The 24,672-nt window shown below is 40.3% G+C and overlaps 1 protein-coding gene across 4 annotated transcripts in view; it reads left to right on the forward strand.

The window, feature by feature from the left end:
• Nucleotides 1–24,672, forward strand: part of SLC24A2 (solute carrier family 24 member 2) — a 276,630-nt gene that overhangs the window by 183,139 nt on the left and 68,819 nt on the right. For 2 of the 4 annotated variants that reach the window (XM_023190029.3, XM_031934080.1), the window contains exon 5: nt 5,386–5,436. The exons of the other annotated variants lie outside the window; for them this stretch is intronic. In XM_023190029.3, coding sequence (XP_023045797.1) covers nt 5,386–5,436 — 51 coding nt within the window. The remainder of the gene's footprint in view (nt 1–5,385; nt 5,437–24,672) is intronic. 4 annotated transcript variants of the gene reach the window in all.

A 24,672-nucleotide genomic window follows, 5' to 3' on the forward strand; every position in this document is an offset into this window, starting at 1 on the left:
GAGCTGGGTTCACACCCAGGATTGTTGGACCCCAGGAGCCACTCTTTTAACCACTGGACAATACCACTTTCCTGAACAGCTGAAGTCCCTTTTGAGCTTCCCTTTCAAAAACCAAAACCTAATGATCTTTATATTATCTCTTTCTCTGAGTTGTAATTCTTTAAATAATACCAATGTAACTGACATCAGGTCTCAATGTACCTGATGTTAGATTATACAAAAGAATATAAATGACATTCATAGACTTCCTTTCGCATGACATCATCGGTCATTATTTTTGTCATTCTCTTTTTACCTGTTTCTTCTCCAATATAAACTTGTAAAAAGGATGTTAGAAACAATGTTCAAATCCTAGGTGGTCACTTGTGACATATTATCTTAGTCTGAACAACTCATCATTTACTAGATTTTGGCCCAGTCATAGAATGATGGGTTCTATATGTATGAGCTTGAGCACTTTCAATGTTCCAGGCATAGCACAAAGCTCCTTTCAACAACATATTGAGGGAGGTACTAGGATGAGCCCCATTTTACAGATGAGGAAACTAAGGTTTTGAAAGGCTATGTTACTACAAAGTCCCACTGGTAATAAAAAGCAAAGTCTGGATTAGATCCTATATCTATCGACTCCAAAATTTCCACTGTGCTACAAGATCTCCTTGTTCTGCATTATAATGATAAGGTCTCTTGATACCAAAGTTCACTCTGATTTTTAAAGATCAGAAGAGTACTATGTATGGAGCTTCCTGACTAGTTTGAAGGAAAACCAACTGGTGCACTAAAGTCATAATAATACCTACAATATAGTTAGTGAATATTATCTGTCAGTTACAGGTTAAGCACCTGTAATTCTCACCACTATTCTAGAATACAACTAGTATTTTTCTCATTTATGTAAGGGTGAGAACTAAGTCTCAAAAGACATTAGGTAACTTGCCCAAGGTCTCATGGCTAACAAGTGGCAGACCCAGTTGTCAACTCAGGGTCTGTAAGTCTCCAAACTATGCACGCACCCCTCATGCTTTATCATCACTTATCTCCTGGATTTTGTGAAAAAGGAAAAAAATATTCTAGCAAAGTGTCAGTGTTTAAAATTATCTTAAGATTGTTATTGAGATTTCTAATTACACAGTAAAAATGTGTCCGGAGTTGGTTCTTTCCAGGGGTTCGTGGTCTCTCTGACTTCAAGAATGGAGCCACAGACCTTTCTGGTGAGTGTTACAGCTCTTAAAAATGGCACGGGCCCAAAGAGTGAACAGCAGCAATATTTATTATGAAAAGCTAAATAACAAAGCTTCCACAGCGTGGAAGGGGACCCAAGTGGGTTGCTGCTGCTGGCTGGGTTGGTCAGCTTTTATTCCCTTATTTGTCCCCTCCCATGTTCCGTTTCTGTCCTATCAGAATGCCCTTTTTTCAATCCTCCCTGCCATTGGCTACTTTTAGGATCCTATTGATTGGTGCATTTTACAGAGCGCTGATTGGTGCATTTTTACAGAGCACTGATTGGTGCATTTTACAATCCCCTTGCTAGCTACAGAGCACTGATTGGTGTGTTTTACAGTGCTAGCTACAGAGTGCCGATTGGTGCATTTTACCATCTTCTTGCTAGACAGAAAAGTTCTCCAAGTTCCCACTCGACCCAGGAAGTCCAGCTGGCTTCACCTCTCAGAAAGATACTTGTAAAAGGCAGATTGTTTTGGGTTGATTCTCTTGTCTAGGTTGCTTATTGTTTTTCTTTAAAAATCCTTTTCAGAAACCTGTATATTCTATCCTACACTCTCCCCCTCCCCAGCACACCTCAAAAGGACAGCAGCAGAACAGCACATTTAGGTGCTATTTTTCTTGCTTGATCATTCAGAGCATGTAAAATAAGGTGAAATATGGCCTGAATCAGCTCGTCACAGGACAGAAATCGGTAACCACTGATATTGCTAAGAAACACCACAGAGAAGCAAGGCTGAAAATGAGGTGGCAAATTTATAAGAAGTTGCAGAATCTGGGGACTCGCTTGGGCATTTCATTATGAACCATCTGCATGATCCACAGTAATGACCACACATTATTGTTCACTGTTCAAGGATGATAATTCCTACATAATTATATTGGCATCTCCTTCTGTGATGGTAACCTACCTTTCAGAACTTTCACCATATTTTCCATATTCGAGATCTGTCCCTGTGAGATAATTGGGAATTGTTACATCTAATGGGCAACTTTCATTCCTCCCCAAACTAAAATTTAAAACAAAACAAAAGAAGTCACTGTTTTGGCGAGTGTGATACAGAGCTAGAGGGGCAGTAATATACATAAGGGAAGAGATCTGTCATGGGATCATCACAGCTCAGTGACATGGGCTCCACCACGGTGACATGAAAGCAAGTGTGATTCTTGTGATGGGCAGCATTTACAATCGGATTACAGGCTCATCTCAAACACTGACCACCGGGTTCTGGAATGTCTTCTCCATCTGTATGGCTTCTTAGAGAAATGTTATAGAGAAGAGGCACCAGGTGGTACCCAGAATGACATTCACAGGTGATGTATGGCTCTTCCAATTCTGGCTGCCTCTTGCTTCACTGATACAGCGAACAGTGCTAGATGATGTTAAATAATAGGCTCTTTAACTCCCTTACTTCTTTCCTCCTATCCCCCAAAAAACTAACCTTGGATTAGCCTCAGTTTGAATCCTAATCCAGTTGTGTTCAGAGTGCCTTGGTTATTCATTATGGGGAGTGTGCTGGTTGCAAGCCACGTTCCTATGCAGGTGAGTGCCTCCTGGGTCCTCTCAGCAAGACTAGGTCTTGCACAGGCTATCAATAGACAGTGGCCAAGGCTACTTTCCAGGAGGCATCATGAGCTATTGGACCCCAGCCAGGTGCATGATGAGCTCTGGTGTATGCATGCATGCTGTTTGTCCTAGTCGCATGTCATTTCTCTTTCTGCACCTCCTGAGTCCCTGCTGCAGGTAGGAGGGCCTTGTGTCTCCTGGAGGTGCTGCCCTATCCTCCTTAGGATGCTGCTACTGAGTTCACCATCTCACCATCCTGTTGCTGTTAGTGCTAAAGACCATATTCTAGCAGGCTGGTTTCCATCTCCATTCTTTTCTGACTCTTCTTCAGTAAACTGTAAACATGGTTCTCTTTGTTTGGGCAGATACCATTCCCTTCTGCTGCTTCCTCACTGTGCCTTGAGTTGCCACATCACTTGCTGTTATTCAGCTTTTCGCTACTCTTCTTCCTTCTCTTCCACCATCATTAGCCTCATTTTTGTTATGTTCTGCCTAGTTCTTGTCCTTCAGTCCCATTCATCGTCCAAGGAAGCAGCTAAGAAGCGATCTAGACATTGCCACGTTGTCGAGAATGTGTGAGCTTTGTCCGATATGAACAGTTCCGATTCCAACTGTGTACAAATAAAATGATAATTAAACAATATGAATGTATTTATTTATACATGATTCTGTAAGAGAAGAGGTGAGGAATAATATCATCTGCCACAAGTAGATGTTTGACAGTTGGGATTGATACGTGAAAATAAGTGTGTGCATACAGAGGTTTGCGTCCACAAAAACAGATCCGTAAAGATGCAATGATGTATTGTCACTGTGTAGAATATAGTTTACATCCAACTTTGCAAACACAGAGCCACCCACATTCTGTTTGCTGAGCAAATGGCAGAGAATGCCAGCTGCTTATTCCACTGCTTACCTCAGGGAAGGAAGAGAGGTCACAAAACAATTAGTTGGCTGATACGATTTGTTAATCTACTCCAAGATTACTCACACATGCAAACACATATATGTGAAGCCACTATGAACATATGTTTTATATTTATGTGTTTTATATTTATGAAGGTATTTAGGTCGTTTAAGAATTCCAAACTTGTACAATGTCAGATATATAATACTGTTCTTAAAATACCAAAATGTATATATATATATATATATATATATATACACACACACACATATATACACACATATATATACACACATTTTTTTTCACTGATGGAAATCCCCAGAAGTCATGAAAAAAAATTTCTTTTTATTTACACAAAATTCAGTTTCTTTTTGAAGCACCTGCATCTTTTGTAAAGTATCCAAGAAAAGCCAGAATAGGCAGCTCTTGGTAGAAACATAAACATGTGATTTTTCTCCCCAAGATATAATTTTGTACTGGTGTATTAAAACAATTTTAGATAGAAATCTAGGCACATGAAAAAATATGCAAATGATGTATCATATAACTATGAAATACAGGAATATTTATTATTGCATTTTAAGCTAGATCCTTCATCTTGCACACAAAACCCATCAATTTTAAGTTGATTCATATGAGGATTCCCAGCAGCTGGCCCGGTTAATGGGCCATGGGAGCATTCTGCAGAATCACAGGAATATCTCTTGAGTCTAATTAATGTCTTGAAGTTTATTGGGAGAGTGGTGTTATGACCAGAAATTATATTTTTAACCTGCTCACAAAATTGCTTAAAACAATCTAGAATTTTCAGACAAACAAGGATAAAAGTTGCTATTTTAAAACTGAAGTAAGAAAACAGAAATGGTGTATCCCCACTCCTTCTCTCCCCTCAACTGCAGCTGCCACTCCCACCAGCTCACTCAAAACAGCTCACATTCTGCCAGGGGTTGCCATTACAGGGGAGTCCACTGATGATCTGTACACAGAGGAGGAGCTGCTGGTCCTTGCCCTGCCTCCTGCTGTTTACACAGCAGCCGCCAATGCCTTAGTCCTGGAGCTGTGGCTGCCCTGTCACCTATCTGAGCTGGTGGTCTTCCCTGGGAACATGCCTCCTTTTTCCTCCCAGAGCACTCTGTGTTGTCTGTCTAAAATCTAAGAAGAGAAAGGGAAGTTTAGAACGTGGTTTTTCATGTTAGATTTTCGTAGGTAGCCTTCCTTTTTCTCTAGGAAATGGTTCCGTTGGAGAAAAGCTGTGAAATGAACTTCTTGAACTGCTGTTCTGTGGCAAGGAATCACAGTGCCTGCAAACTTCCTTGAGCCTGGACGTTGTCCTTGTTCAGTCCCTTTCTCTTGGAGTGTCACCTGTATGAAAATTATAGGGTTACAATAGACCTGGGGTGAAGTTATCTTTGCCAAGTACTCTGTTTCATTGGATGTTAAGATAACTGTGCCCTATTCTGTAATGCAGGGCACACTCTACCCCCAGTAGCATAATATATTTAAAGTGATTTCTGAAAATGGGCCGTGAAAGCTGTCTGCCACACGGCCCATGTTTGCACATCTCCATATAGTTACGATTGCAAAATTTGACAGTATAACTCTGAATCTGATTAATTAAAAATGTGTAAAAACAAAGTTCTTGCATTATAGCTCGTTCCTTATCTTTGTGTCTTTTACTGTGATGTTGTAGAACTTGGATCATATGGAAAACTAAAATATTATGACACAATGACTGAAGAAGGTAAGAATGATTTTAGAATTGTATGCATTGGCTTTTTTTCATTTATGGTGTCTGTTGCTTGCCCATTTTTTATTTTTATTTTTTCCTCTTTGCATGACTTCAGTGACATTGTGTGACTTACTATTCTTTCTGCATTTTTGTCTAGTTTTTGCCATTGTGTTTATTTGGAATTGGAGACGTGCAATACCATGGGTAATCATGTTGTTCCATTCAAACAATTCAAACCATCATAATTATGTAACACACTCAGAGAAATGGTGTCAGTAATGTAAACACAAATACCCACTGTGCCAGTACCTTTCCCCCACATGCTCACAAAACATATAGAAACATTCATGCAATAATTTTCTAATGTGTCCTTTATTTCAGAGGGGGATGTATGTTCTGGTGATTTTCTGATTTATGCAAAGGAATGAAAGATCTGAAGTAACTTTTATACCCAGAACCAGCTAGACACCTGATTCTGATGCAGAGGACTGTAGGCTCATGCCCTAGGTCCCTGCAGTCCCTATTGTATCAGATAAGAGCATTACTCTGAGAGGCCGGGTCCACCATTCCAGCCAGTAGCATTGTCTACATGAGGGTTCCCACTCCATTAGGACAGGCATATCATTTCAACCATTTTCTCTGAGTAGAGATTTATTTAAAGTGTATTTATTAATGAATTCCAGGCACTATCCCAGAACATAGCCTTGTCCCAGGAAGAATCTCATTTCTGATGTAGGTTCGCCATGGAACAGCAATGTGAAGATTTTGAATTCTTGTAAAGGGAGCTGTCCTATTGCCTTAACCCCTATATCATCCCATACATGCTGTGACTTTTTAATAATATATAATATTTGTAAGTTATGAAAAACATTTAAGGTTTTTACATGACTTTTACATGGATACTGACAAGAAATTGAAAGGTACCCTCGTAGAGGAATTAGCTCGTTTTATTCTTCAGCATGAGAGAGATACTCCCAAATGTGTTGCATATCTTGCTTTCAGCTTCTAATATTTCTAAGCTGCCTTAGCTTGCCAAAGATCTCCTAGTTGCTTTGCATGCAAGAAGTGAAACATCTGACAACCCTGGGTAAGAGGAAGCCCCTTCCCAGCCCCTCTCCACTCTGACTTTTGCACAACACATAGGCCCTTCTCTATTGCTAACCCTGTGCTTTAAATTAACTGCTGTGATATTTTCTAAAGCAGCAGGCCACTACTAGGATCTCAGACTGGGCCCTACCAGCAGCTTGGGGAAATGCAGACCCATGGGCAGCAAGAGGTCCAATGGCAGAACCCTATGTGTAGGAATAAGTACTTGCTACCAAGGGGATAGAAGGAGCTATTTATACCTTTAAGGAAGTCTCCTGTCCCAGCTATTATTTTATTCTTGGCTTAGGAAGGGGAGTTTGTTAGCATCTGCCTGACCTGTCAAGCCTTTTACTTTCTCTCTTTCCTCCATCCTGTCCATTACCTTCTATCATGAATGTCCTACCTCCTACGTACCTTCTGTTTCCCTGCCATCCCCTTCTCCTTTCCTTCCTATTCTCACATCCATCTGAGCAAATGTTGTCCAAGTGTTCCCTTTCTTTCCTCCCTACACCAGACAATTCAAGATAAGATGAAGATGCAAAATTCTACTTCCAATCTGATTCTATCACTTGATAACAACTGGGCTTTGGAAGCAGGAAAACCCAGTCAAAATCATGTCTGAAATGAGAACCATGACTGGTTCTGAGCAAAACTGTCAAATTGTGTTTGGGGGCCCTCCCTGGGTCACCCTTAACATACTTTATCCTTCTCTTGATTTTCCCATCCCCTCACACATATCCCTTTGTGTCCCATTCTTAGTTGAAAATTTATCCCCATTACAGTGATAGGTAATAACCACAAAGGCAGCATTTTAAAAGTGTGTTATATGAAATTCTGGTTTCATATGATGTCACTAGGAATTTTGCAACAAGGAAAAAAAAAGAAAAAGAAAAAGCAAACAGGCAAGATTGATTCCATAAATAAGTAGGAGAGCTTCTGAGTTAAGTTAAATAGGTCTCTTTATCATGTGACTTCTCAAGAGTTTTCAATATGCTGCTGTGTACTGCAGCAAATAATAAATTGCAAAGAGGGATGGAGTAGACAGTGTTTCCCAGACTTTCTGATATGGAGCTTCTTGTGGAACCTTGGTGGAAATGCTGGTTAAAGTTAATCCTTCACCTAGAACAGGAACCTCTGAAAGATTTTTAAATCTTCTAAATATATAGCAATCCCTTTCAAGTACTAGAAAAAGAATATTTTGGAATAGCAGCTCTCCATCTAGCCACCTAACGTCACATCCTTTGACAGCTACCTCAATGACAAGCCAAGTCTGGCTTAAACCTAATTCTGGTACTCCATCTAAAAGTCTCAAAGCCAGCTCAGTAACCTCAGATCCGGTAGAAACCAGGCATGGCCTCTTCAAACTCTCAAGGGCCTCTCCCCTCCCACTGGAAAATAAGAATAACATATGTGATTTATGTCCCTTTCATGTTGTACAATTTAAGGAAGTAGAATAAAGACAAAGATGTTTGGGGCAGTAACTGTGGCCTAGCTAGCCTTTGAGAAATACCCCCTCCATTTAAGCATTTGCTCAATTTTAGAATTGCGACTAGCTTTTGAGCAGGGCTTTGTTGTGATTGCTCATGTGACAAGTCCTTATTTATAACTGTTTCCAGGGAATTCTCTGGATGTTGTGTGAGGTCAGTGACTTACAGTGAAGCCTGGGTTGTTTTTTTTATTGTTGTTGTTTTCCCTAAGTGGACCAAATGGAAAGATGCATTATATATGCCACCCTGTATCCAAAAAAGAAAGATGATTTCTAAATGTAGAGAATGTTGCTACATATATTCAGCTTATTATTTTTAAGCACCTATTGTATACAAATTATTCTGCTAGGTGCTTTGGGGAAACAAGAGTAAAGGGCAGGCGATTTTAAAAACAGTTAAAATTAATCCATGATTTAAGATTTCTACTGTGGTAAACGTTTGGATCTGTAACTAAAAGGGAATAGTTTTCATCATTTTAAAGGTCTATTTCACTTATGTAATAATAGCACATTAGGAACTATCTAATGTACTATTTGCTATATTTAACCATATTAATAAAGACTTTGGATTAAAAAATAACACACGCAATCACTGAGACACCAGGAAGAAAGTGGTAAGTACCACAGGTGTTCAGAAGATGACAGACTACAGGGGAGGAAAGTTTGCTTTCCATGGAAGTTGGGCGGGTGAGGTGTGGGAGGAGATTTTGTGGAGAAGGTGATCTTTGAACTGAGCCCTAAAGAATTAGTAAATAAGAGGTAAATCAGGAAAGGAGGATGACCTACTAGGCTAAGAAAGGGGTGAAGGGATGGGCGCACACCAACGTTCACTGGGTGCCTCCCACTTGCTGGGTGCAGTGCTGTGGACTTATATATATTCTATATCATCTTTCCTCATAATGATCACAAAAGGTAGATTTTATTGAAGAGGAGAAAAACAAGGCTCAAAGAGTTATTTTATTAGATGAGGAAACTAAGACTCAGAGAAGCAAACTAATTTGTTCTGGGACTCAGAAGTGGTAAGTGGTGATGCAGACCCTGAACTCAGCACTGTGTCCCGCCAAAGCCCCGCCCTTTGGGCTTCACTGCAGCTTATACAAGATGGGGAGTGGAACAGGGGCAGATGGAATTGGCTACAGCGTAGGGAGTGGGAAGAAAGCCTTGATGGAGGCCATAGACTAAGAATGGGGGCATCATGATGTGAACAACAATGAGCTATTGAAGAAACATTTCTTCCTACATGAGCACGTTGCCTTGAAAAGGTTATTTTAATAAAACAATATATTTACTCTCACACGCAAGACAAAATCATGATGTTTGAAAACTTTCTCCTTGTCCTCCGAGCCCTTTCCCCCTCCCCTCTCTCCCTCAGCACTAAGGCACTCTAGAACCTCACTGGAGCAGCTCCCAGGGCCACACCCAACCTCCTCACCCACCCCAAGCCAATCCGAATTTTATCCACCTATTTATTTATTCTTTCATCAATACCCGGTATGTACCAGGTGCTGGATTGGGGGCAGAGCGGAGGAGATTAAAAACAGTTCTCCTAAAGAATTCATGACCTTGTGGGAGACACAGGCATGAGATGAGTAGACCCTAGGTGCTGGAAGAGCCCAGTGGAAGGCATCTTTCTTAGCCTTGGGAAATGCGGGCAGGCAGAATTCATAAAGCCCACAGCACTGCGCCTGGCCGGTGATGTCTCCACTGCCATGTTCATGTGTCCCAAGATGACAACCTGTCTTACCTGCCACCTGTACTAATACATTCACTTAGTAATAACTGAGCACCTCTGAATGAGAGACATTTTGCTAGGAATGATAAATTAGTGAGCTTTACTCCTCTCAGGGACTTTGCCTCTGTAACAAGATGTTTCTGGGAACAAAAATGTCTTTTGGCAACTTCAGCTCTCCCTACACAGGCAGCAGTCACCTTATCTTCTCATACAGTGATACTGCATATTTTTGGAAGAGCAATCTCCAACTTTTAAAGTTAATAATGCATAGCTTGTTTCTCATCTGCAGATACCCAAATTTCATACCATTCTCATTCTGGAAAATTCTCAATAAATTGAACTTGGCTTTTTTCCTAAAATTACTCTGAATAATAATATAGAATGCTAGTTCAAAAGTAGGCAAGTTTGTGTGATGGGACAGATGGATTCAAAGGAGAAAAGACCTTTCCACCAATGGCGGTATATAGAATTAGTAATTTTTGCTCTACAAAGGTAAATGTTTCACAGAGACATATAGGTAGATAGGTGGGTGGGTAGGTAGGTAGTTGGGTAGACAGATATCCCAACTAATATCTTGCAATGAAGCAATATGTGGGGAAAGTTGTCTCCACTGTATTGTCCTAAACTGTCTGCCATTTAACCAAAGACATTTCCGCAAAAATAATTTCACCACTGTTTAAAAAGTTGTGATATCAAGGGAAAAAATTATAACAACCTTTTCCATAATTAAATTAAGCCTACTGTTTCATGGCAACCAACTGCCCCTTTACCAAGCTGAAAAACTAATAATGTCTTATGTGAATCATGGGGTCCTAAATTAGGCATGTGGCTGTTTTGAAACCCCCATTATTTCAAAGAAACAAAAGTATATTAAGGTCACATCGTCCAGCCAATCATTTGATGTTCTTAGTTGCACGAAATAGTCTAATTCTTTTCAAAGAACAATTAAGTTTTGGAATACCATTCAGCAATGTTTTTCATTGCCCAGGATATATCCACTAAATAATGTTATTTTAAAATAAGTCCTTCTTGTTATCTGTGACCTTCATAGGACATTTTAATCCTTGCATGAATGGATGAGACTGTGTCATACACACTGATATATCAGGCAAAATAGCTTTAGCTATATATAGCAGAAAATCCAAATTAACAGTGACTTAAATAAGGTGAAAGTTTATTTTTCTCTCAAGTATAAGAATTCTAGTAGCAGACAATACATGGCAGCTCTAGCAGCTCCACAATGATTCAAGACCCAGGCTCCTTCCATCCTTCTGCTCCACCACGCTAGTGTATGATTTGTAACCTCAAGGGCACCTCATGGTCCAAGATAGTAGCTGTGGAGCTCCAGCCATCACATCTGTATTCCTGGAAGGAGGAAAGGTCAAAGTGATTTTCTCTAGATATTTTGTCTTCTTTTTAAGGCACTTTCCCTGAAGACCCTCTAAGTAAAATTTGTTCAAAACTCAGTCATATGACTACCTAGTTTCAAGGCAATTTGGAAATGTAGTTTGTTAAACTGGGTGAATTGCTGTCCCCCATAATTTAGGCATTATGTCATTAGGAAATGAAAATGGAATAGATATTGGATAGGCAACTTGCAGTCTCTCCTCAACAGGGAAATCTCACTTTCATGTAACTGTGTGTTGGTGGAGAAGACTGAGAATAGAGCAAGCTATAGGAGGGAGCTTGAGAGCTCATGTTAAATTTAGGATGCCTATGAGACATCCAAATGGAGATGTTGAGAAAGTGGTGGGTGTAGGAGTATGGAGCATGAGATAGAGGTCAGGCAGAGCTGTAGATGTAAACTTGGGCGTCATAAAATGTACGTGTTATTTAAAGCTACAGAACTGGACTATAATACCTAGCTAATTGATAGAGAAGAGAAGGCCAAGAATTGAGCCCTGGGAACTCCAAAGTCTAGAGTCTGGGAAGAAAGGGGAGACCCAGCAAAGGACACTAAGGTGGGAAGAAAACCAGGATAGAATGGTGTCTCTGGAGCTGAGTGAAGATCATGTTAAAGGAGGGCAGTGAAAAGGTGAGAGCATCAATGAATTGACCAGTAAGATCAAAGAAACATTGTAGTAGAAAGAGAAAAAAGAGTGATGGACAGAAAGTGGGATGCTTCAAATTGGGGGTTTTTTGATTTGCCAAAAACTTAAATCAGGGTTTTGGAAGTGGTGCAGTTATTGCTAGTGATGAGATGTAGGCTTGCCACAGGAGTGGGTGAATGAGGATGAAGGGAGCTGGGAGTGAGTAGGTGAAGGCACTAAGGTAAGGAGCCAGGTGTTGCAGGGCTCACCTAAAAATGTCATCACAGATTGGGGGTGGGGGGACAGAAGTAAGGACAGAAAGGAAAATAATGAGCTAGGTTCTACAGTCTTCAGGAATGAATGGAGGGAAACCAGGAAGTCAGCTTGGGTAGAAGGGGTTATTGGTTTGTGCTCCCAAGGAGGGAGGAAAAGTGGGCTAGAAGTAATAAGAAATGGCAGGAGGGAGAGCAGGGTGTTTGGAGGAGCAAGCAGCTGCCACTTTTCAGGGGCTACAGGAGAAAAGGGGCCTTCAGGAAATAGTCAAGTTTCAGCAGGAGCAAGAAGACAAAGAGAATTTTCAGAAAAAAAGGTGAAGGATCTGGGAGATTTATTGGTGCCAAGAGTGGCAGATTGAGTCAGGTTGGGGACAGTCAGGGCTGTCTGGATATGAGGGTCTGGATGTTGATAAATGACCTGGAAGCTCTGCTAAAGTGAACGAGGATGTAGCATGTAGTTAGGAAACAACTTGAAAATGTTTTAGAAGTTGTTACTACAGCCTCTTTCTTGAAACCGGTCCCATGGGCAGTTTGCCATGGTAAAGCAGGGTCTGTCTTTCCAGGAGAGGGGAGCTTTGGGGACCCTCTTAAGTCTAGCTGATTGGGAAAGCACATCAGCCTTCCTCAATTCAGAGAAAGAGAGTTCAGCCCAGCATAGGAAGACCTCTCCTACAGACATGCCCAGAGATGGAATGGCCTGCCTCAGAAAGGAGCGAGTCCCTTTGTCTAGAGAAGCCAGGGAAGCCTCCACCCAAAGAGGGTTCAGATACTGGATACTTTGATGCCCCTTCTTTTGCCATGCTCAAGATTCTGTCTCTATCAAGTGTAATGATAGACATTGATCCTCAGTGTACTGAAACCCTATGAAAACTTGATCTTGCATTTTGAGTAAGCTGCCACCAAGACTATAGTAGGTAGGTTCCTGGGTCACAGCATCTGAAATAAAAGGCTTGTATATTATTTGATCTAGTTCATATCCAAAGTCTTTATTAATATGGTTAAATATAGCAAATAGTACATTAGATAGTTCCTAATGTGCTATTACATAAGAGATAAGTGACACTTATTACATAAGTGAAATAGGCCTTTAAAATGATGAAAAATATTCCGTTTTAGTTACAAATGCAAACGTTTACCACAGTAGAAATCTTAAATCATGGATTAATTTAAACTATTTTTTGCTATATAAACATTACATGCACACATAAGTAAAAAAAACAAACACTACATAAGGAAAGACAATAAGAGTGAGTCTCCTTCCTACCCCAGATTCCATTCATTCCCTAGAGATGACCATTTTTATCAGTTTCTTTTCTAACCTGGCTTTTGTTATTAATTGTGTCTTGGAGATCTTTCCACATCAGGACATTTAGACTTTCTTCATTCATTTTAACAACTACTTAGTATTTCACTGCATGGCTGTTCCATGGTTGGTTCAATCAGTATGCTGTTGATGAACATTTAGGATATTTTCATTTCCTGTTGATTTATTTAGTTAGTTATTACAACAATGCTACATGAGTATCCTCTTTAGCCATTGAGCAAATTCTACTGAGTAGAAGACATATACATATAAAATTAATTTCTGAAGATAGAAATGCCAGATCAAAGAGTATATACATTTCAAAATTTGAAAGATATTTGTCAAATTGCCCTCCAAAAGAATTGCACCAGTTTATACTCACACTAATAATGAATGAGAGAGCCTCAGACAGCAATTTTTTTTTTTTTTTTTTTTTTTTTATTTTAGACAGTCTCCCTCTGTTGCCCAGGCTGGAGTGCAGCAATGTGATCTCGGCTTACTGCTGCCTCCGCCTCCCAGGTTGCAGCAATTCTCCTGCCTCAGCCTCCCAGGTAGCTGGGATTACAGGCAGGCACCACCATGATCGGCTAACTTTTGTATTTTTAGTAGAGACGGGGTTTCACCGTGTTGACCAGGCTGGTCTTGAATCCCTGACCTCAAGTGATCTGCCTGCCTTAGCCTCCCAATGTGCTAGGATTACAGGCATGAGCCACCACGTGGGGCCTCAAACAGCAACTTTAAATAAGTTATTTGAAGAGAGACTCAAATTGACTTCATTACAAAGCATATAAGCCTTTGTAATATAACTACCTTCTAATTTACTTGTTTTAGAAACCTGAGTTTTTACCCAAGTTGGGTTAAATACAGGGTACAGTTATGGTAGAAGTATTTGACCTCTCTAAATTAAATGACAAGGCCGATTTCCTATACAGAATGTCCGATTTCCACTGCAGTGCGTGCCCTTCATACCTCAAGATCATTGCTCTCCCTATAGAAAGTCTGAGGAGCACACTGCAAGTTGACTTTCTACCTTACAATTACCAAAACAGGGAGCCCCTACTGTGCACAGACACCATTTCCGATATCGTGCTATCTTTCATTCATCCCAAGTTTATGGCTTAACTCATGCAGTTCACACTTTCATGACCAGAGGATTTTTCTGGGCACTTGAATAGATGTCTCTGTAAGGCTGGGCCTTATCAAATAAAAAAAAACTGTATTGAACCAGTACTAGCCACATTACTGCTTCAGAGATGTATTCTTATAAGCATCTCCCTGGGGCTGGATCTTAGGAAGACAGCAGGCTAGTCTGTGTGCATAACCAGACTAACCAGCTAGTAACCAGCATCAGGTCTGTTAGAAAGACCAAACCAGCTATGTGGGTGAAGCCACAGTCTTCCTGAAAACCAGGACCAAGGAATTCTACTTAGAATACATCCAGCTTTTCAAACTTCATTGCATCTTATTTTCATGATCTAAACCGTCAGCAGTAAAAGCAGAAAGATTGGACTTGGCAAAGAAAGGCAGATTTTGCCACATTGCATATGTAGAAGGTGTTAAATGGCAGCAGAAGGCAAATTGTGGATGCTTCTTTTTGTGTGTTACTGACATCTCTAGAGATAAAGATTGAAGTTGCCTTCATCAGTCAAACCTGAATACTGTTATTATAAATTAATAATATGATCCCACCCAACTCATGAAGCTCTTTAAAAAAAAAAAAAAAAGATGGGAATTTGTTATACTTGGAGGCTGGCATGTTCAATTAGGTATGGTAAGTTTCTCTTTTGATTAGATCTAAAGTGAACCAAATCATCTCATTTTAGTCATGAGCCTCTAAGCCTTTAGTTAAGGACTCTCAGCATGTGCCAGCGCTTCTGCTGCTACCCCAAGTTTCAAATGAGATTTACAGGTACCAGATTACAATGTTAAGTTGAGGACTCAAATAAAAATAGAAACTAAGAACTCAGATTAAGTGAAAATTCATAGACATGAAACCTAGGGGACAATACATGCTATAAGTTCACAAAATAGGGGCAACTACTGAATACATGTTAGCCAAATATAAAATCTTCCACTTTACAATAAAATAAATGATTGGGTAATATATAGGTTCCTCAAAAGAACTATTTTGTTTGATTCTGTTTTTCATATATAGGTCATCATAATCTTTCAACACATATTTCTTGAGCACCTACTATTTTCCAGATACAGTAAATCAGATCAAAACTCTCCCCAAATGAATAATGTCACAACCCACTTGCAGAGAGACATACCCAAAATATGGGCTTTGACAAAATAACTCCGAAGAGAATTTTTATGCCCATTAGGAGGTAGTTGGGTTAAATGCTGGCAGGTCTTAGGATATGAGGCCTGCCTTTTTAGTAAAGTGATTCTTCATTCGTTTATCTCTTAGACATCTAGAGTTGCAGGGATGGGAACAAAAGGAGACATTTAAAGCTTCTGTCTAGCAGTTTCTACCTGGCTCAGAACTCCAAATCTGAGAATCAGGCAAACCTCTGAGAATTTCTTTGTGTGAGCCATTTGTGTCTGTATATATGAGATTGAAATGTTCAAAAGATTAAGTTCCTAAAACAATGAAGCAGATGACCTGAAATGATAAAGAACATCAGCTCTCAAACACTGTCAGAATCAGCTACGATCAGTAAGTTAGCCCTTTTCCTGAAACATCATATTCTGCAGTCTGATACCTGCTGGGAGTTTTTTGGTTTGTAAAATGCCAATTACATCTGAACTCAATTAGATTATCTTTTTTTAAAAAAAAAAAAAAAAGGAGGGGGTATTTAAAATAAACATTAATTATAAACACTATTAGTCTTTGGAAACTTACCCACAGCATTAATCAAGCAGAAAGTCTGGCAAGTTTCCCGCAATGTGTTTCTAGGCTCTTCTTCTTTCCGTACCCCTAAAAAGGAAGGTAAGCTCAGAATATCATTTCATATAGCAAAAAATCTGAGCACTTTCTCACACCTACACCCACTAATGTCATCTTCTTTGTTGTTTGTGTTAATGTTGCTATATTCACAAACACTTGTGAGGACCAGCCTAGGCAGTGAGCGTTGAGGGCATAAATGGAGAACAGCATCCCTATCCTTGAGAGCCCCACAGGCTAATTGGGGAGCATGTCAGTAAAACACTTTTGAGGCTCTATGACAAATGCCATGATAGGATAGGTATCAGGTGCTATGATGGGGGAGAGGGACTCAGGGAAGGCTTCCAAAAGGATGAGATGCCTAAAGCAGAGTCTTGAAAAGGAATAAGACAAATTCCTTAAGTCGCTTAAAAAGAAATAAGACAAATAAGAAGAGTGGACAATTCCAAGTCTTGTGAAGGGTAATTCAGGAGGATGCAGGAGATGCAATTGAAAACTGGGAGACCAATTACAAAAGCATGTTCATATTTCTAATGATAAGGTGACCCTGCTAGGAAAGATGGTAGAACAAATTCACGTTTGGGCTGATCCATCCTTTATGGGTGGCACAAAGATCATTCTTATAGAACATTATTAAAGAAAACCTGAATGGGCACACATGGGTAACCATATGAAAAGATAGCACTGGATTTGTCATTTACCCGTTGCATCAGGATGGCTTTCAAATGAAGCAAATATTCAAATGGAACTGGAGCACAAAGCTGCTAGAAAAATATATTGGTTACTACTATTACAATTAAAGCCCAAAAGTCATAAATAGATAAAGACAGCTATAACTACAGAGATAAATATTTATAGATATGCATGATTCAGTACACATGCATATCTTTCTTAGCTCTACCCACTAAGAAAGTCTAGGAGCAACAACATCTTAGTAGCCATAAGCACACATAGTTCTCAGATCTTGGTTTCTAAATACCACTTTCCAATAAAAGGAGTCAGTGCTTCTGGAGAAGTGATTGCTTCCAAGCACTGAACCAGGAAACATACAAAATGATATTGAAACCTCTTGTAATGCCAGCAGATAAAGAAAAGATTTGAAAAGGATGAACCTTGTTGACTGAACATAGAAGCCAATCTGAAAAATATCCCAGTGGTCAAGTTTGAAACAATTTAATTAACTGAATAAATAATGGGCCCATAGAATAAAAGAAATATGTACACATTTATACTATGTAAATAATTGAATACATAAATAAGAGAGACAAGACAGGTGTTACTTTCAGAATTCCAATTAATGAGTGTAGATGAAATGAGGAAAAAAGTCTTTTTTTATGCCAAGCAGACATAAATGGGGAGAAAAAGGTCTTAATAAGGAAATTCAGCTGCCCCATTTCATTGTATAATGGGTTTAGTCACCACTTGAGATATAATTATGTATATATTCTCATTAATTACAGAAACTACTCGTATGATTGTGTCTGTAAATCTAATATAATTAAATGTTGTTAATCATCTCTATTATGTAGTTCATTAAAAAATATTTACTAAAGACACTTTACAAAATACTTTATTACAAGGGTAATTTAATTTTTACCAATATCAGTGTAGCCCTGTAATAAGTGCTTTGCATCATGCTTCACAAAAATTAGAAAAAATAATTTAGAGGTTGTACTTCAAAAACAGATTTGGGAATAAATAAAATTCTATGTTCTTGGTAGTTTTGTTTAAGATGAAATTATTATTTTTAAGAAATAAAAATTTCTTTAAAAGTTTGCTTCTAAGAATAAAAATTAAGCCTGCCTCTATTAGGTAAATTAACTGTTCCAGTAAGACAGTTGGTAGAATAAAAGGATTCATTTTCTCTAGTTGCTAGATGGCATCTTGTGTGGAGGAACTTTCACTATTATTCTCTGGGCCTCCATACCCTCCTAAGAAGGCCTCCACCATCAGAGCACAAATCCAAAGTCCCTTCCTCACTTCAGGCTTTGGACTCTACAAGGGTATCAGCCAGATCTATCTTATTCATCAGATACAGCCCACTACATAACACAGGTGATTTTTTGTTTGTTTGTTTGTTTGTTTGTTTGTTTGTTTTTTACTATTTGCAGTGTGTTAGTTTGTGACTTGTACTAACTTGAAAGGAAGCTTGACTTCCCAGAGGAGCTGATCATAGTGAGAGCTTCACTGCAAGACAGTGGAGGCCTGTGATGGGTCAGGCGTGATTCTAGGACACTTGTCGAGGGATAATAAAGATGGCAGAGAGAAGATCCCTTTCCCAGAGAAGACTGCTCTCTGCTGGGGAAAGCAGGCATGTGGGCAGCAAGCAGAAATAAGGACTGTAACATGTACAATTAAAGAGCCATGAGAATGATGGGTTTCCACTTGGAAAAGAGGGGTGTGTGCAGAGAAACCTTCAGGTTGGATGTTGAGTTAGGCCTTGATGAATGAGGGGCAGCTAATTAAAAAAATGAGGAACCAAGGCCCAGCTTTCCCTGCCCTGATCTTTACTGTGTTCTAACCTCCTGTCCTATGGAAAGGGGGCTCCTTTGCACATGCACCTTGTTGACCCTGGAGATGTGCAGAGAGGGACAACTGATGTGTCTCCCCTGCCTTCCACCACTGGAGTAGAAACACCTGGTACACCCCATTTTTCTCCTACTTACCTCTAGAAAGTTCCTGGGGTCCCATAGGTAGACATTCAGTTCCCCTGGGGCCATGGGCTTGGAGGTCCTAAAGACATTTATTCTGGGCCATTGGCCGACAGGAAGCGCATTACAGAGTTATAACCTCATCTACTTGCCTAGAAACCATGAACACAAGGATTTGTTGAGCCCAATCTGGTGCTAGAGATATACCAGTGAACAAAACCAGTGAAAAGCCTTGCCCTTTTGAAGGTTGTCTGCTGCCAGTGGAAAGCACCAAATAATCTATAGTCATAATAATATAGTATATTAGTTGGTGATAACTACTTTAGAGCAAATAAATGGGATAAGAAATGCTGGAGAGAGAAGATACAGATTTAAACAGGCTGCTCAGACAAGCTTTAATGAGGTGACATTCAAACAAGCTCTGTGGACCTCTGGGGGAAGAATACTCCAGGTAGAGGGGCCAGACAATGCCATGGCACAGAGGTGAGACGGTGTACAGCGTTTTCAAGAAACAGGAAAGAGACCAGCATGGCAGGAGCAGTGAGAGAGGAGAGAGGGGAGAGCGCACAAGGTCAGGGCAGCCAGGGTGAGCTTCCCTTAACACAATCAGTATGACTTTGGCTTTCACTTTGACCTGGGGACGCACTGCAGGATTTTTCAGAGAAGTAAGTGCCACGTTCTGTTTTACTGATCACTCAAGATGCTGGGATGAGACTGGCCAGAGGAAGGAGAAGGAAGGGTAGAAGGGGGAGACTCAGACCAGCAGAATTATTCCTATGTGACTTGGTGCTGGTTGGGTAGGCATGCGGAGCGGGGAGTGGGAAAGGGGTGGAAGGAAGAAGTGGTCAGATTCTGAAAACTTTTAAAAATAGAGACACCAGATTTGCTGGTAGATGGCATGTGGGGTGTGAGAGAAACAGGGGAGCCCAGGATAACTTCATGGTGCCACATCAGTTCTGTTGCAAGCCTTTTAAGAGATGATGGCCTATCTGCCTAACTTAAGTCTCTGCTTCCAGAAAAAAAAAGGAAAGGAATAAATGGGAGGAAAGTTCAGATGCACTTTTGCTTTTTAAGCTACCTGCCAAGCCATAAACTTCAAAGAAAGAGACAAGAAAGGCAGAACTGAAAACACAAAAATAGAGTTTAAAAGGCTGTTTTCCAGTTTTTCCTCCTGTGTGATTTTTCCCTTTCTTCTCCCAAGCCATGGTCTGTTCACCAAGGTGTGTGTAGCCACTCTCTTTGCATCTTTTTCTCTCTTTTGTCCCATCGTTGTTTCTCTGTTGCAGATGCTTAGAATGTTCTGTAGCAGCTGGAAGCTAATCTGATCTCCACCCCAAAGGGTTGCATTTGTAACCCTGCCTATTATAGGCTTGGTGGGAAAGATGGGAGGGAGGAAATTTCCAAGGGGCTGTTTTAATTAACAGCAGAAGAGAAACAAAATTCATTTCCTTTGAGTGAACAGACCCTCCAAACGTTGTTTTTCCACGCGGCATGAAGCTTCTGCTTTACGTCAGAATGATCTGGTCAAGGATTTTGATTGCTGGTTGTTTTTCGAAATTCACATTCGGCTCTTATGCTTGGATCTTTTACTTCCGCACTTCCCTACCACCCCCTCAACATACACTCCTCTGAGGACACTCAGCTGGTACTCTCTTTCAAATTTCAGACCAAGCTAAACTATATTAAAACGATGTACTAGGTTTTGACGTAGGTGCCTCACGATTTGAGCAGTTTGCTATTTCTGAGATTTTTAACTATACGAATATCTGTAGCTATGTAAAAATACAACACTTTCAGGGTTTAGACCACAAGAGAGTATATTTTTTAAAGTTGCCTTGAAACATGTTAAAAATAACTCCTTCACTCACCTTGAAAAGTACTCAAAAATATCATAATTCTTTTTCGGCAGGCACAAAGTTACACAATCATTTCTTAGATTCGTTCCTCTATGCCACCCTTTATGACAATTTGGAATCTGTGCCTAAAATATCTGAGCAATCCCTTTACCACCAAGGTCTGCACCTGCAGGTGCTAGGCATCAATTCTATTTTAAATATCAATCTTATTTGCAGTAATTTAGGAGAAGAATTTCCTGTCAGCCACTTCCATAATAATAGCAACCCTTTCTGAATAGCAATTCCTAAGCACTTGCTGTTTATCAGAGGCCATTGAAACATGCAATGGGTATTAACCCATTGGACCTTCCAAGGACTGTATGAGCTGGATGCTCTTCTTAGCTCCATCTTACTCATTCTGAACCTGAGGTGGAGAGGGGTTAAGAACCTAGTGTGGCATGAGGTTCTTTTAAGCAAATCCATTTTGCAGCAACATAGTCCCTTGGTCTGAATTTTGGCCCTGCGGGTGATGGTGGAAAGCTGATCATGTTCCCACTTTAAGATTGCAGAGGTATCAACTTTTAAAGCCCAGAAAGCCAGCTCTGTCACCTTGACCTTCTCAATTGCAGAAAGATCTAAAATGATCCTTTTTCCAATCAGTTTTGGGGGATTCACTGAAACTTGAACACCAGTCCAACAAGGCCCTGTATGCTTAAACTCCTGGGTCTGAATGTGGCTGATTCTCCAGCTCGGCCTGTGTGGATTGAGAGACGAGAATATGGCAACAGTTCTCCTATAGCAACTCAAGGCCACATCACCCTTACCCCTGAGATTCTGTTTGATTCTTTTTCCTCTTACTTACAGAGTTCTTTCAATGCCACACATTGTGATAAGCCCTTTACACATATTTTCTCACAGAAGACCCCTGCAGTTCAGCCCTTCCCTGGATGACAGACAGAAAATGAGCCCCTCTTCTGCAAGTGAGTACAGGGCATGTATGGACATCATATGTCACCAGTAACTCTACCAGTACCACTGGAATCCCTGCTTAACAGATCAGCCAATACCACCAGAATCCCTACCTAACAGATGGGAAAACTAAAGCACAGAAATATTTAGAAAGTCACCAAAAATCACCCAGCAGAGACAGTGAGAAAGCTAGGGCTTGAACTCAGATCTACCCGCCTGTCAATCGCAACCATTTAACCTCCGTTTAGCCATGAAATTGTGCTGTCCCGACACACACACCCTGTTTGCTGTTCTTCACAGTTTGTGGCTTGGGAATGAACAGGTCCTGAAAATGCCATGTCTTCCTACCCCAAGGCAGAGAGGATCACTTCAAAAATCACAGGTTCTCTGCTGGTTTCTGCCCCAGGTCCTTCATGCTCACATATATCCTGTTAGCCTCATCCTCATAGCATTTCTCAAAAGGTGCCCTGTGACGATCCCAGGGGTATCCAGTGGGCTGGAATCAGCGAATCTGGTTTGTCAGGCTCTGCCCCACCACCCTGAAGGATTACACATGTGTGCTACATTCTGAAGATGGGCCCTCAACTGCTGCCTTTCTAGAAACTAATCTTTAAGGGAAAATCCTTCTAGACTACGGAGCAGCCATTGTCAGCACTTAGGATGTGGAATGGCTGCCAGGTCATATTAGTTGCGACAAAGAATCATCTAGGGGAGAGATTGAATTGAAGAAGTTGAAGAGGTCTGTGGAGAAGACAGCTCCCAACCAGGCTTGATGCTTTGGCTTGCTGCCCCTAAGGCAGCAAGAGGACACAAATAACGCTAATCCCTCTTACTGTTCAGTAGTGCAGAAAACCTGAGGTCCTGCAGTGGGAAAAGAGTAACACGCAGTCTCACTGGCCTGTAAGATACTTGAGAACCTATAAAATTCCAATTCTGGGGTTATCTCCTACCGTGTTCTCCTAGATTTTCGTTGGAGATTTGGGGAAAACCAGCCTATGAGTGCCAGAAGCCAATACTGTTGTGAAAGATGCTTCCTGGCAGAGGGCATGGCTCCATTTCCATGCTTTCGGGTCCCTTTTCTTATTTCTCTCTGGCACACACCTAAACTCTGAAAAGATTCTTATAATCACAAGTGATATGTCATTAGCTGGTTTCTATCCAATATTTTCTGTCATGATTCATGACTTTAGGACATTATTTGAGTTGGGTTATTTTAGGTTTTATTTCCCCAGACCTATTTGTTGCCACTTCTGAATGCTCTCCTGCTTTATTATTATCTTACAGATAATTTTAAAATAGCAAATATTGATCATCTATATTTCTTAGAGCGGCAGGATGTTCTGAGTTCAAAAAATGACCCTGAGACCACGATGGGATGGTTTTATTAGTAGACGCATCATCTCCAATAAAGTTTCAGAACCTCCTTTTTTCCTCTTCTGGATGGAAAACCAGATGATTTAGGACTTTTTGGAGTTGTCTTCTGCAAAAAGTAACTCCTCTTTAGGCTGAGGACTGCAGAGTACTGAAGCTCACTCTTATCTGTTTATCTAGTCCTCAGATAAGACTAGGTTTGGCAGCCAGGAAAGTATCTTGCATCCACACAGCCTGGACAAGTTTCAGGCAATCATAGCCCCTGCCTGCCTCCTCCATCCTGACATTCCTTTTTCTCTCTTTTTTTTTTTTCTTTCTTTTATTGTTCTTCTTTACCACCTTGTTCTCCTAGTCTCCAGGATTTCTTCCTTTCCCCTTTTTCTTCCCAGAGTTTCCCCTGGAAATTAAACAGAAACAATCAAATTCAAGCTACCTTCCATGGCGGTGAATCTAATGCTGACCTTCAACATTCCTCAGGGATGGAGTTGTGCCCATCACCTCATCCTTCTTTCTCACTCCTTAGGAAACCCAAACCACACACCAAACTCCTTTTCTCCATGAAATATTTTCTTTCCTACTTCTTTTGAGAGTGTACTCAATGGTGCACATTCATTGCCTAAATTAAGGTACTTATGTCCTAGAGATTGCCTTTGTTGTGGCAAAGAGACCAGGCTTGTGACTAATGGAGCCGTGAGCAGAAAGGGTCACAGCTTGTGTCATTTTCACCATTGGAGTCCATTGATCTGACTCTAGTTTACAGGTGCTGTCACTCCCAGCCAGTCACACAAGTCACCACTATGACTACATGCCATGATTCCAAACCATGGAGGCGGGCAGTGGGTGCCAATCTGCCATGCTTTATTCTAGGAAAAGAAGCTCTCCAGGAGAAACATTTTTGTTTGGTTTGGTTCTAAATAAAAAAGTAGAATGAGATCCCCTGTTAATATGCTGCTAGGGAACACAGCCAACAAAAAAATACACAGTGGGAAAACTGGAAGGATTATGGTGTTTTGAGACACTCATTATATCTGAATCTAGGCAATCATCAGTTTAAAATGAGAATTTTTTTATACCTTGAATGTTCCCAAGGAAGAAAATAAAGGATTAAAAAAAGGAATGTGCTGTTTCCCTCATCTCTGCACGTTTGCTTGCTTGCTTTTTTTTTTTTTTTCTTATTGCATGCATTTACCTATTATGTCAATAACAAGAAATGAAACATTGCACTTGTGGTACAGCTGTTTAAAATGATAACTTTGAGAATGGCATTTTTTTCTAGTACCTTTTTTTATTTTTCCATAAGTTATTGGGGTACAGGTGGTATTTGGTTACATGAGTAAGTTCTTTAGTGGTGATTTGTGAGATTTTGGTGTACCCATCACCCATATGTACACTGCACCATATTTGTAGTCTTTCATCCCTCATCCCCCTCCTACTCTTCCCCCCCAAGTCCCCAAAGTCTACTGTATTATTCTTATGCCTTTGCATCCTCATAGCTTAGCTCCCACGAATCAGTGAGAACATATGATGTTTGATTTTCCATTCCTGAGTTACATCACTTAGAATAATAGTCTCCAACCTCATCCAGGTCACCGCAAATGCTGTTAATTCATTCCTTTTTAT

Source organism: Piliocolobus tephrosceles, chromosome 14, assembly GCF_002776525.5.
Source record: "Piliocolobus tephrosceles isolate RC106 chromosome 14, ASM277652v3, whole genome shotgun sequence".
NCBI lineage: Eukaryota > Metazoa > Chordata > Mammalia > Primates > Cercopithecidae > Piliocolobus > Piliocolobus tephrosceles.